This window comes from Onychomys torridus, chromosome 15 (genome assembly GCF_903995425.1).
Source record: "Onychomys torridus chromosome 15, mOncTor1.1, whole genome shotgun sequence".
NCBI lineage: Eukaryota > Metazoa > Chordata > Mammalia > Rodentia > Cricetidae > Onychomys > Onychomys torridus.
In genome coordinates this window covers 50,388,397-50,403,448 of record NC_050457.1, presented here as the reverse complement: position 1 = coordinate 50,403,448, position 15,052 = coordinate 50,388,397, and the positions used below count along the sequence as shown (strand labels likewise).

At 41.8% G+C, this 15,052-nt stretch overlaps 1 protein-coding gene across 1 annotated transcript in view; it reads right to left on the bottom strand.

Moving 5' to 3' along the window:
- Nucleotides 1–15,052, bottom strand: part of Adamts12 (ADAM metallopeptidase with thrombospondin type 1 motif 12) — a 253,145-nt gene that overhangs the window by 164,012 nt on the left and 74,081 nt on the right. The window contains exon 3 of the mRNA XM_036207207.1: nt 6,483–6,618. Within this exon, the coding sequence (XP_036063100.1) occupies nt 6,483–6,618 (136 nt within the window). The remainder of the gene's footprint in view (nt 1–6,482; nt 6,619–15,052) is intronic.

The following is a 15,052-nucleotide window of genomic DNA, read 5'->3' as shown; positions in this document are numbered from 1 at the left end:
TTACAATTTTATAAAGTTGTGACCACCTGCTCAGCCCTTGGGGCCTCACTTCCAGTTCATCTTCTACTGGCCAGTTTTCAAGCTAGAAGCTGAGTCACTTCTTTTGTTTATTTAGGATGATATAGTTTTCCAAACAGGGTCACTGATGGCCCCATGGACTGAGTGGGCTGGAGTGGTGTAGAAAGATCAGATTCAGTTAAACTTAATGGTCGAACCGATGGTACAGAGAATAGCTCCCACCAGTAAAGCGTACTTCTGGGTGTGTCTATGATGGCGTTTTCAGAGGTGATAGAGGCTCTGACCTAATGACTGGATTGATGCCTGGATGGATTCATTCTGGGATGGCATTGTTGGAAGGTAGAGAAAAGTAGGAGGAGGGGCCTAGTGGGAGGCAGTTGACCACTAGGGCTATGTCCTTGCGAGCTATATCTTGTCCTGACTCCTTCCTGCATTTCTTGTCACTGTTCCCTGGCTACTGGTGTGGACTCTTCTGCTCCATCATGCCCTCTCTTCCTCATCGGCAATTCTGAAACTGAGCCAAGTCAATCTTGTTTATTTGTTTGTTAGTTTTTTGTTTATGTCAAGTACAACTGACTGCAAATCTAAAAGCCACCGGTCTGTTTTTCTTCACTGGTGGGGAAGTGCGAGGTTGCTAAGATGGGTAATCTTTCAGGTAATGTTTCTCAAGAACTGGGAGAGCTTGTCTTACAAAGGACCATCCATCAGTCAAAACAATCCTTGTTACACTGACTAGGAGAGACTCCTCCCAACCCAGAATGCCTCTCTCCATGCTATCAGCCTTTCCAAAAACAGCCCTTGAGTACAGCCCCAGCGGCCTCTCTGACTCCAGCACAGAGCATCCTGGGGGAATGCTGAGCAGAGCAGAGCCTCCCATAGGAGCTGTTCCCTGCACAGAGCCCAGAAACCTTGACAGCTGCAATGATGAAGGACCAAGGAAGCCGACTGATCCGTGCTGAGGAAATGTAAAGAGAGAATTATCACTAGGGAGTCTTGTTAATAAAGAAAGCTTTTGCTTCAGAAATAAATACCTTTGTGGTCTGGAGTAACTATGGCACAGCCTCTGGCTCTCTAAGTTCTTAAAGTCATGGCCATGGACCTCATTATCCAAACAAAACCACCAGGGTTACTATTTAATCTGCTTATTATGAAGTTAAATGAATAATCTTATTATTATGATATTATGAATTAAATATTTCTCTCAGTCTTCTCACTCCCTTTTACTAGTGAAAACCCAAAGTATTTTCCCAAAACTCCTACTAGTTCATAAAGCATGAAAACAAGGGGAACTTTCCAGATACCAAAAGTAGAGAACAGAAAAAAAATCAGTTTATAAAAGATTCAGAGACAAAAGTTATAGTATTATGAAATCTTTTATATCACCATGGCTAGGCACAGTCCCCAGCACTGCCATCAAGCATTAAGCTGGGTGTTGCTGTGAAGGCATTTACAGACATGAATAAGATCTATAATCAGTTAACTCTAAGTAAAGACCATTATCCTAAATAATCGAGTCGTCTGTTCCAACTAATTGAAAGGCCTTATAAATAGAGCTACAGCTTCTCAGAGGAGACATTCTACACATGGACAGCTATTTTAGCCTGGACATGGCAGCTTCACCATGTCTTTCCTGGTGGCCTGTTCATAGATTACACATTTGCAAGACTCACCTCTAACTGGTTGCTCAAGTCATCTCTTTGCAGTAAGTATGTCAAAACACATTTCCTGCTGGCTTTGTTTCTGTGGTTAAATCCTGACTGATGCATGGCATTGGCAGCTAAGCTAAGTGTGTTGCTGCCTACTTCTGCTCTGGGGAAATGGGACATGTTTAAGACCTACATGGATAGAACATCAGGTTAGAGACTACATGAAAACACTTGGCCATCTGGGTCATGGTTCTTAGGACATGGAGGAAAACTATCAAGTTGTAGTAGAGTGGGTCTCAACCTTCCTAATGCTGTGACCCTTTAGTTCCTCATGCTGTGGTGACCCCAACTATAAATTTTTTGTTGCTACTTCATAACTGTAATTTTGCTACTATTATGAATCATAATGTAAATATCTGTGTTTTCTAATCATCTTTGGGGGTTATAATCCATGAGTTGAGAACCATTGCTCTAGTGCATACGTGTGTATAATAGTATAATATATATTATATATAATATATATTAGAGCAGTGGGATATATATACATATACATGTACACACATATATGTATATATATATATATATATATATATATATATTAGAGTGTATGTATATGTGTGTGGCTATATATACAAGGCCCAAATTCAAACCAGTTTGTGTGCAACTTTAACATGAAGCACTTCCTATCCAACAGACTGACAAAATCCGAAAGAGAGAATACCATGAATTAGACAAGATGCTCTTGAATGTCAGTGGAATGAAATTATGCATTATCCGGTAAAGTCTCAGATCTCGATGCTCTGTTTGTTTGATTTCATTCCACTTAGTAGTGGAATAAACTCACAGAACACATACAAGTGAGGTGCAAATCTCATGAACCTACACTAGGAAACATGGACAAGAATAGCATAGGCAGTATAATGATATATAATGTCAAAACGTGGAAGCAGTTTACTAACACTCAAGACTGGATTGGGTGTCCAAGGTTTACAAAATGGAGTACTCTGCAGCTGAACCAATAAAAAAATAAGTGATGTCTGACTGTCCCGGCACAAACATAATGCAGAGTAACAAAAACCCAGTGCGTGGTCTAATGTCTCACATCTCCTCGTGATCTTACCATACGTTATAAAGGTAAGGCCAGGACTGAAGTCCTGCTTTCTGTGTCCTTTATCCAAGTTTTCAGTGTTATGCCAGGAGATATATGTTATTCGCAATTATATCCACAGGACCCAGGAAAGTATCTGGCATAAAGAAAATACCCAGCAGACATTTGTTGGATGATTGGATGAATCTGAAAACAAGCTTGCATGCCAGGAACAAGCTTAGGTGTTTCCAGCCTGGAATCCTGATGAGGGAAATCGCGGACTCTGGTCTCATCTACCAGGCTGACTGCCTGTCACTTGCAACCCTGCAGCCATTTTCATCTGTGCCATCTGCCTGGTTACAACATCTCCAGCTTCCCAGACATCTCTACCTGACAGCCACTCGTACCCCGGTGAACCACATCTCGCCAATAATCCGAAAACAAAGGAGCTCATCTCTACCGACAGAAAAAGCACAGAGATTACATGTTTCCCATTATTTGGCATTGATCTTTGAGAAAACAAGAATACAGCAGGACTCGGCAAGAACATAGAAGATCAGACAACTCTGGCACAATAGATTAAGGGAACAACAGTTAATGTGATCAAGTCAAAAGCAAGCTACTGTCGCATTAAAATCCTGAAATCAGCTACAAAATCCCTAATGTGGTAAATAAAAACAAGTGAGGGTCAGATTAGAGGGAAGGGGCTCATCCATCTTTCTGTTGAAGCACTTGAAAAAGCCAGAATGCTCTGCATGTGGTCAGGGTGGTCAGTGATCATCATGGTACTGATTCAGTCCTGCAGCATCATTTGACCTAAGCATAAATTGTATTTTAATGTCAGCAAAGACACCACTGCCCACAGTTAACTCCACCATCTCTGCAGGATGGCACAGATAAGAACAGTATTGTTGTCTAGTTCAGCAACACCAAGTACATTTCACTCTACCAAGATTATAAAAGTCCTAATATCTATAATATCTCTCTCTCTCTCTCTCTCTCTCTCTCTCTCTATATATATATATATATATATATATATATATATATATATATATATATATTAGGTATTCCTGAATCACTTTTGCTACCATTTAAACAGTATTGTTTTAGGAAAAGAGATGGTTCAGCTAATCCTTCTTCAAAGTCTAGAAAACGTGCCTTTGTTTTTCTTTTTCCATGAGTGTTATCTAGAGCACAAACTGATACACTCTAGCTTATTCTTGACTACAAAGTGGTGTCTGTATTAGTTTCATTCCAGAGATTTACTGATCTCTGAGTTTGCACCTAACACACTTGGTGGAGGGAGTCTGTACGTATTATAACAGGACTGTGGGAACGGCTGATAAAACAAAATTAACAGTGAAAGGAAACATAAGAAGTACTGAAGTAGCCCAACGCCCGAGCTATAATAAAACTGTGGCTTGTGAACTTGTCTGTGTTCTGATTCTAACCAATTTGATGCTTTTGAGAACTGTCTGCCTTCTCTGAGCCACAGCTGCTGCCTTGTTGGAAGAGGCTTCCCTGGGCACTATCTCAGGCCCTGATCACACAGCTGATTGATTCTAATACTCTGAAGAGTTCAAAGGCAGGGGGAGAAAGTGTGTCCTTTATAGAGCTTTACATATCCTTAGAGAAATTCACACTAGGAAGATCCTTTTCAGGAAGGAGTAACCAAGGGAGGATTTACAAGTGCCAAGTGTTAAGGTCTTCCTAGAAACACAATATGAAATAGTTTGACAAGTATCATAATTGTACTATTGTGTGTGAGATAATAGTGACGTGATATTATAAACCCCATTCTTCTCCTATCTTTTCTTCTGCTGGCATGACTAAACACTTTCTATAATCAGATTCATTTATTTTTATTTTATGTGTATGAGTGTTTTCATGTATATGTGTATTTCACATGCAAAGGCCGGAAGAGGGCATAGCATCCCCTCTTTGGGGACAGTTTTGGACAGTTTAAAGTGGTCATGTGAGTGCTGGGGGCTGAATCTGGGTGCTCCACAAGAGCAGAAAGTACCCTTACATGCTGGGCCATCTCTCCAGCCCCTCTGTTCATTTTATACTTAGCCCACTTCTCAACAGGGAGTCCAAGTGTTCGAGGTGGGTAGGTAAGGAAAAGTCTTAACTCATTCCATGAAACAACAGTCCAGACAACTTCACCTATTGCCCTAGTAATTCTCCTAGCTATTCTGGGAACCTAAACCTCAGAGTCTACCTTCAAGCTTTAAAGTCACACACACAACACAGCCTCCATTATCCCAAGCATAGTAGGAATGGGATAATTATCCAGTGATTGGGTTTGTGATAAACAGCACCCCAAATGTGATATCCAGATTATGTGGATTGGCAGTTTCGGCAATGGAATCAGCCAGAGGATTGGTGTCTTCCTTTCTCGTCATGCTTGCTACAAGATTACACGGTAAATTATGTCATGCGGAACCCAGTTGCAATCACTTACTAGGGTTAAGGAATTAAAGCAGTCATTTGATTTTATGCACATAAAACATTGCATATTTAAAAGTTTTTGTTGCTTATAATCACTGTTGAGACTATAGGGAGAACTCCCAGGAATGTTTCTATCAAGCATGCACGTGTGTCCTCTCATCCTTCCATGCTCTGACTACTAAGCAGCTGTCCTCAGTGGCTCTGCCCAGAAAGTACCGCTTTACCTCCTTCATCTTTCATTTCCCCTTCGAGACTTCCAGATCCTTAAGACACAAAGTAATACTATTTCCTTTGTTCTTTTTTTCCTGCTGGCATTGTTAGTTTCCCTCTGAAGAAATGGACAATATAATATTTGAGGAAAGATTCCAATTTTGAGTAGCCCTTTATACATAATTTTTACTTATATGCACATTAAAGAAAGTGCGAGGTGGCAATGAAATTACTGGGATCAGTTTATTGGTGAAAACCATTTTATTTTTTATTGTTTGAAAAGTGGGAAGGCTAAGTGCATAGTTTTCCACTAAATTTTTTTCATGCCATGTATTTTGATCATGGTTTTCCCTTCCCCTAACTCCTCCGAGATCCTAACTATTCATGGCAAGAAAGAAAGGAGCAGCTCAGATTATGCCTAGGAAATGGGGCAAGGTGACAAGGGGGGCAGAGAGAGAGAGAGAGAGAGAGAGAGAGAGAGAGAGAGAGAGAGAGAGAGAGGGACAAGGGGCAGAAAGGCAGAAGGCAGGAGGACAGGAGAACAGGGACAGGGTAGGGGTAAGAGGATAAGGAGAAGGGGACAGGGGGCAGGGAGAAGGTGGACAGGAAGGCAGGGGGCAGGGAACATGGTTCAGCCAACATCACCAACATCAGACACAATACAGTGGAACCAGGAGATAATATATTGATAATAATATATTGATAAGCTTTTCAGTTATGCTTCACACATCATTATCAAACATTTGAGTCTGCCTTCCATATGCAGGCTTAAAGAGCCGCCAGCTATCTGTTAATAGTTTGCACTAACGCTAATGTAATATCACATTGTTCATGTTTAAAAGCGTTACTTCTTTACATTATTTCTTTCTAGGATATTATGGAGAGGATTTTTTTTTAATGCAGCATAGGTCTGGATATGTAGCTGACTTTGAATTCATGGATCCTCATGCCTCAGCCTTCTAAATCTTTGGGGATTGCAGTCACACCTATCAGACCTGGCTGAAGAGGTCAGGCTTTAAAAAATCAAAACAGAACAGGCTTTATGTATGAAGACGTTGAGGTCACAGTACCCTTTAATCCACAGGTAGGCTCCTTTGTCTCTGGACTCCTGTATATGACATGAGGGTGGTACCCTTCCTCCGTCAGCGGATGCTTTTTAACAGGCTCAATGAAAAAGTCGCCATGTGGTAGATGGAAAAATCCAGTCTGTAAATATATCCAACAAAAGGGTTTATTTGAATAAAGTTTGCAAAGAAAATTACTAAAGTGAAATATTACATAAACCTTGGAAATCCCAAAACCAGTGTTCTCAGACTCTGATACAATCAAATGTCTCATAAGGCATATGCAGAAGGATTATCAGTTTGATGTCATTTGGGCTACACAACAAACATTCCGTGTTCCAATCCCATCATGAATGTAACAAAAAAGTTCACCCCTGAGTGACCTGTTTCAAAGTTCTATATCAATGTTATCAGAACACCAGACCCTAGAATGAAACTGTACTCAACCCAGTGGCTCCTCACTTATGATCTTGGGTAAACAGCTTGCTCAGTTTCTCAGATCTCATCTGAAACATGGAGATATTTATAGGTTATTACGAAGAGCAAATGAGTTCCTCTATACAGGACTTTTAGAGAGGGGAGGGTGCAGAGTCTTACCTACCATTAGGCTCTTTCAAGACTCTGATCATGTCGTTTCACAGAATTTGGGATATAAACCTGGACACTGGGACTTGAGGGAGACTGGGAAAGGCTTCCAGGCTCCGGCTCCTCATTCCAAATATCTCAGCCTAATACCACTCAGCTCAATAGGCAAGAGTAGCTGACCAGCCCAGGCAAACAGAATGCAAGGGAGACACTTCTCAGTCTGGATGACCTGTTTCTCATTTACATGTCAGTGTAGACAGTACAACCAGACCTCAACACTAATCTTGCAATTGGTTTCCTAGTTTGATGCTAACCTCAAACTATTCTTAGCATGAAGACTAACAAGCCTGAGGGAGTAAACTACAAGATGTTGTACATCTAACCTTCGTTTTGTTTTTAGTCTGACATCTCCCAAGAGATAAGACATTTTTCCTCTGTAGCTTTGTCTGAGAAGAAGTTGTGTAACAGGAATGATTGACAAGGCCCAGGGAACAGTACCAAGTAATGGTAATAAGATGGTGGAAACAGGCTCCATGCATTAAGGAGATTTGGTTCCATTTCTGCTGTGAGTCAGAGGCCAACCAAGAGAAAAGAAAGCCTGCCTGCTGCTAATGAGGCTCATTTGTGCCATAGAAACAAGGCAGAATCTGGGGCTCCTCAGGGAGCCTGGACCCTGTGGTCATTTGTGCACTGTTATAACCTAATACTAATGTCCCTGAAGGAAACAATTACAAAATCACCAAGGAAGGAAAACAGAGAATTCTTTAGACTCTGACTTTTAGTTCAAATGGTGGAGAAGAAACAAACAGAATTCTACTGGAGAGCCTGACTATTCTGTGAGCAATATGAACAGAAATGCCCAACAGCCAAACATTTTCTTAAAAGCTTCTTTACATTTGTATTCCTCCATGGGGTCATCCCTGCAAGTAAGTACACACACACACACACACACACACACACACACACACACACACACACGCGCGCGCGCGCGACAGAGAGACAGACAGAGACAGAGAGACAGACATAGAGACAAAGAGAGAAATCATCACATCCGTCTCAATTCTCAATAGTTCACAGAAGCTGAAGGAGACCCTGGAGAGCTGTTAATTCTCCAGAGGAGGGGAAATAAAGGACCTGTGAGTGCATAAGTGGGGCTGCTGCTGCAAGACCCGCCGTAAGAGCCAAGGAGAAGGGAACAGGCAGGAGAGAGGCCAAACCCCATCACTGGTGTGAGGAGTAGAGTGGGGATGTTTTCAGGCGAGGCTGTGCACTTGTCTCTTCCAAATCATAAACACAGACATGTGTATGTGGTACCCAGGAAATCCAATGGTCCCAGTCTATTGGTCTCTGCTTAGTTAGTGGAAGCCAGGTCACGATGGATGAAAATACACAGTTTCCAATGGGAGGGCTGCCTTCACACTTTGCCTGAAGCAAGCTATGCTGGAAGATCATCTTTCTATTTCCAGCTCTAACTCTGAATCAAACAAAGCCATCTGTATCCCAGTCTTCCTTGCAACTCATTCCTTTCTTTTACCTGTCAAGAAGACTGTGGACAGAATTGACAAAAGCCTGTGCACCACTAGTCAGAGGAATCTACACAGATTGAGGCCCTGGCTGAAGCCCACAGCAGATTAATTCTCTCTTCCACCTCCTCCATCATGTTTTCCACTTCCTTCTTTATCTACCAGCTCAGGACACTGCTACCTCATTTTTGGAAATAAACTCATCTGTTTCAACTAACTTAGAAATATCTGTGAATGCTTCTGAACACCCCTACCCTTTAAGGTAATTGAAATTAGGGTTTAAATAGTTTTTATAGCATTACAAACATGGTAAGATATATACAAACCATAACTGGCAAGTGTTCATATATCTTTCATAAAGGGAACACCCAAGTGGAGGAAAAGATGATGACCATCAGCCAAAAAGCTCCCTGTCCCCCTTTGTAATCAATTGCACCCCCAAAGGATGCTGTTATCCTGGTGTCTAACACTAATAAATTAGTTTTAAGTCTACACTTAATTTCAAACCACGGTTCAGATTCAGACACTGGTGATGTAAAGAGGCAACATCATGGCCCTGATAGCCCACACCACAGATGTACAATGTTGTCAGATCTAACCCTCTCCACAGACATGGAAGTGACATTTTTATGATCTTTGTGCTTCATGGAAAGAGCTTCCTGAAGGACTAAGATATGGCAGGGCTGGAAGACACCACACTGACTGGTGGATAATCCCTGCTGTCCGGACACAGTGGACTACTGCAAACGTCTCAATGAGCAGAACTGGTGCAAGCCTGGGTCTTCCTTTCTGCTAACTCTTCAAGCAGGAGAACCTCTCTAATTTACCTTCAGCACAGGGCAGGAGGCAGGTTTTTAGGGTACATCCTAGGGGGACGCAAGCAGAGTTTCTTAGCTCAGGCTTGCCAATAAAGACGGATAAAGGCTTCAGGACCACCAAGTCATAGCCTCTTCTTTTTTGCTACTAGGAATACATTCTGGTGTTTTATTTTGTTTTGTTAAAAAAAAAAAAAGCCAGACTTCGGGGACAAACAGGCCTGAGTTCATCATTCAACTGCAGCAGGAACAAGTAATATATCTTTTTACAAGTAATTTGGTCCTTCTGAATCTCTGGCCTCATCTGTCATGTTGTGATGGCAGCATGCTTTCTGCTGAGCAGTTATACTAGGGAATGAATGAGGTAGTGCATGAGAGTTCCTCTAAATAATGTCTGGCCTTCAGTAAATGTCTGTGGCTAGAGGCACTATCTGGGGAGGGTATGGAACTCTGGGAGTTGGGACACAGTTAGTGGAAGTAAATCACTAGGGGTGGGTCTTTGAAGTCTATATCCAACCTTGGTTATTGTCATTATCTCTTTGCTTGCTGGTCTGTCTTGTTATAAACAGCTTCTGTCCAAACTCCCAACATAAACTGACTGCTCCACCATGCCTTCTCTGCCATGACAGACAGAAACCATCTGGCATCTTAAGTGTGTGTGTGTGTGTGTGTGTGTGTGTGTGTGTGTGTGTGTGTGGTGGTGGTGGCTAACTTTGGTTATCAACTTCACACACCTGGCAAGAACTGCCTCCATCAGACTGGCCTGTGGGCAGGTCTATTGGGGGTGTTTTAACTGATCAGAGAGCACATGCCACTGCGGGCAGCACAATCCCTAGGCAGATGGGCCTGACCTATAGAAGAAAGGCAGCTGGACATGATCCTGGGAGCTAGGCATTAACAGAATTCCTTGACAGATTCTCCTCCAGTTTCTGCTTCCAGCTTTCTGTCTTGAATTCTGTAAACCAAATCAACCTATTTCTGCCTTAAGTTGCTTTTGGTCATGGTATTTATCACAGTCAACAGAGACAAAACTAGAACAGTGTGTGTGTGTGTGTGTGTGTGTGTGTGTGTGTGTGTGTGTGTGTCTCCATTAAGTTGGTTGTGCTAGGCATTTGTCATGTCACATAAAGTTAACAAATGAAACAGTAATAGCTCAGTGAAAACTTTAGTTTGCTTCAATCCCAAGAAATTTCTAGTATGACAATAACTAAAAACAAGTTGTAAAGAGCACTCCACGGATGTGAGGCTGCTAAACATGTCCAAAGCATCTCTGCAGAGGAAGACAGTGCAAAGGTGTCCCCCAAAAGTCTGAAAACATCCTAGTAAATAGATGTCCTAGCCATCTAAGAGTTTCAGATTTGAAACATGAAATCATTTTGTTTAAAGAAGAATATTGGAACTTTGAAAGAACTCTATACACAAATGCTGAAGTACCCCTCTGAAATTACCCCTAAATTTTATAAGGATTTTTTTTTATTGCAAACTGCATTCCTAGGTAAGCTAAGAAGAGACTTACTAGCTAAAAGCCACTGTAGCAATGGTTAGCTACTCCACAGAACTGCTCCCAACACTGTCCTCAGTGGTGGAGGTGGGATCCTCTCAAGTGACTCCATCTTACCAAACAGTCTTTCCTGTTCTGAACAAAAGATGGTGTCAGACACTTAGAGTCACCCAGATACACCCCCTCCTCCCAAAAAATAATCCAACAAAAAGGTTTCTTCATCTATGGATTTCTCTGTGTCTAATTTTGTTTTTAAACAATCTCAACTAGTCATCTGTTTGCCATATCTCCCCAGAGAAATAAGGAGCCCAACAACAACAATAAGAAAAAAAAGGGAAGAGATTGCTAGCATATTGAAAGCCAGGCAAACAGGTTATTAGAGAACAATGGGAGAAAACTCCACATGTAAAAAGTACTTTCTCTCCTGTGGAGATCAGAAAACCACTAAGGTGATTTCAGCCTTATAACACAGCAGGTCATCACTTTCAAACTAGAAGTCACCCTGACTGTGAGAACACAAAGTTCTTCCTGGGATATGAAGAAAATATCCTGGCCCTGTCCTCCCCCTACCCTGGTGTGGAAGGCTCCGAACCCTGCAGAGAACACAGCAGCCATGGAAGGCAGCTACTGTGACCATAGGGCAATGCTCTTGCTCACTCTGACACCTGAGACACAGCATTCCATGTTTAATGATGACCCCGGCAAATAGCATGACCTCTGGTGGCCTAGTGATGGGTATAAACTAACCCTGAGGGCCTCTAATAGCATGTTCACTTCACCATCACAGAAGTGAAGAGTCACAATAATGAAGAAGAAGTCTAACATACAATGCTAAAGCCATGAATTGGTGCATTAACAAGTATTTATATCCATATAATATCTATAAATACAGAAGACAGGAAAATTCTTTTTTTTTTTTTTTTTTTGAGCTGAGGATCGAACCCAGAGCCTTGCGGTGCTAGGCAAGTGCTCTACCACTGAGCTAAATCCCCAACCCTAGGAAACTTCATTTTAAGGGCTCTTTGTTTAGAGGAAAAATTCCATACTCAGTTTCCATAGCCCAATCATGTTACAGCTATAGAAGAATGAGTTCAACATAGTTAAATGCCACCCTCCATAACCCTACAGATAGAACAGATTTGAGTAATTATATCATTTTCTTTACTGAGCACAAATGAAGTATTTCTACTTGGTTCAATATATTTTTAAGCCCTTGAAGAGAAGATTAGAGAGCTGAAGGTAAGGTAAATAGCAACTGGGAAAGTCTTAAGCTGCTAAGGGGCTCCGAATCAATCCAGGTGTAGTCAAATGGGCACCTGGGGCTAAAGAGGCCCAAGAGAGAGAGGATAGAAGGAGGAAGAAATACTCACTAAAATAGAAGACCTGGGAGGAGCAGGTGGGGATCTTTCTTTTGGAGGATGGTTTAAGATGTGCAGTACAAACCCCTGTATTTGTTCACCCATAGAATCTTCAGTGAAGTAATACTGCTTTCTTAATACCTGTGTGGTTGGTAGTACCCAGTCTTATGTCAAGAATACAATGGGGAGAAAACAGAGGACCATAATTGAAGCAACATACAAGAACCTTTCTCTCTTTGAGAAGGTAAGATCATCTTTTTGATCTAACAAACACCAAGGGTCTTAACTTCATTTCTCATTGCTTTGATAACTTACCCCAGCAAAAGCAACGTAAGGAAGACAGGGTTTCTTGGGCTCACAATTCCATGTTACAAGCCATCACTGAGGTTAAATCTAGATGTTGGGAACTTGAGACAGTCATATTATATCCATGGTAAAGAGCAGAGATCAATGAATTATTGCTTACATGTTTGAGATCCTGACTAGAGAATGGCGCCACCCACAGTGGTAAGTTTACTCCCCTCAATTAACCAACCAAAATAACCCCCCACAGACATGCCAATCTGACCAAGATAATCCTTCAGTGAGATTCTCTTCCTGGGTGTTTCAAGATTGTGCAGTTATCAATTAAAACTAACCATATCTGGAACAGTGTTCTGAGCCTAGAATGAAGGAGCCCAACTTTTCTTGGAGCTGGACTAAAGGCTTAACTGAGACAAAGCAAGCCAACGGGGAGGCTAAAGAGCAAAGGCAGAGCAAGTGGTGGTTGGAAAAGGGAACGCTAGGGTTTACATTAGTGACTTTTGAATGTCACGGAGGAAAGATTTACTCTAGCCCACTGCCTCAGAGGCATTCAGTTAATTGTGGCAGGGAAAGAAGGCACATTGAGTAGCTCAGTTCATGGTGGTAGATCATGTGGCACAGGTTGTTCACATCATGGCAGGTAAGGAAGTACATAGTGGGACAGGAAGCCAGGACTAGTTTATAACCTTCAAAGGTCTTGCATCTTAAAGAATCCACAGCCCCCCCCCAAAAAAATAGCCCCCACCAATAGAGCAAAAGTGCTAAAAGGGAGTCTATGGAGAGCTTTTGAGATTCAAACCATAACAATGTCCAACCCATAGTCAAAAGCAGAGAGCAAGGAATTAATGCATGCCTGCTTGAGATCCACTCTTCCACAGTTCACAATTCCCCCACAGAGAATGATGCCACCCACAGTGGCAAGTTTACAAACCTGACAGAGTTTTCAAAGCAAGTACGGTGTTTAGGATGAATACAGTCCTGCTGGTTGTAGCATCCTGTTCCCCCAAATCTGCAAATGCTACTTTACACTGCAATAGGGAGAAGTTTGCTGGTATAATTAAATAAGGATCTGACACAGAGAAATTGCCCTGGATTGTCAGCATTGAACAGTGTGATCAGAGGAGCCTTTACAATAGGAGGGCAGGCAGGTCAGAGTGCACACTTGGAGATACAATGACAGAAGAGAGTAAAGTAGGTTTATGCTGTTCTGTGCCTCTATGCTAGTGGTAATTTATTATAGCACCCTAGGAAAGCAAACAGGTCAGCAAAGTCAAGTCACACAAAGGGAAGCCTGGAAGGTTAAGGATCCATAAGGATAGGATACTGGTCATGAGTCACAAAAGTACTTTGCACACTGAAATCCCAGCACTCACAAGAAAGCACTCTTGGGCAGTACATCAAATTTCCCTTATGATGAAGACATTGAAATATATTAAATCCTTTGTTCTCTGCTTTCCTCCACTCCCGTCTCTCTGCAGCACTAAGGGTGGAACAGGACCTCACTAATGCTGACCAAGAACTCCACCACTGAGCTACAACTTCAGTCCACACCTCGTTTATTTGAAACTCTGATCCCAACACACTAAATTAATGCCATAACCAAGTAGTGGACTACAACCTGCAGATTCAAAATCAGATAAAGTCAGTGCTGAGAACTTATATTTTAGAATTAAATATATGTTTATATTCTTATCCTGTCACCATGCTGTTTTGCTGTGTGTCCTTGGTCACACCAGGAGAAAGGAAGGAATGTGTATTGATGCAGCTATTGAGAGTGAATTGCACACTGAGAAGAAGCCCTTGTAACAGTGCCTGACACTTAGCACAGATTCAGAAACAATACCTTCCTCTTATGAAGTCAGAAAGGCTTAGTTAGCATTGCTTGAATTTCAAAGGCTCCATCTGTCAGTTGTTAGGAACCTATCTCCTCACCTCCTTTCACCCACACCTAGTAGTGCATGTCCAGTGAAGACCCACAATATTTGAAGTCATCCACTCCTGCTAAACTATCCTAGTCGTTAGGAGCCTCTGTCTGTGATGGCATGGGATTCGATTGCCCTGTAGCTTCCACTCATCCTCTTAGTCCTGCCCTCTGGAATGATGCCAGGATGTGCCCACTCTTTTGTCTGTAATATCAAGGTAGATACACTGTATGTATTTATAGAAGCCTCCGAGTGTCTCTCTTGGGGCTCAGTGCTTCCATTTCCTTTGACAATTTGTCATTGTGTTAATTCATCAGGAGTCTCATCTTTCTCTACAGAACATCTACAGAATATACCACAGCTTGTCAGTAGCTCTTTCAAAATAGTGCCACATTTGGAGATGGGCAGTCCATCATACCAATGTCATCAGCTTTGGAGAAATTAAATAGTGGGAAATGTGTGTGTGTCGTTTTCCTTCACAAAAATAAAATTCTTTGGGGAAGAAATTGGTATGAAAACAATTTGATTTACTCAGAAGGACTTATTTCATCCTGTAACAACAACAACAG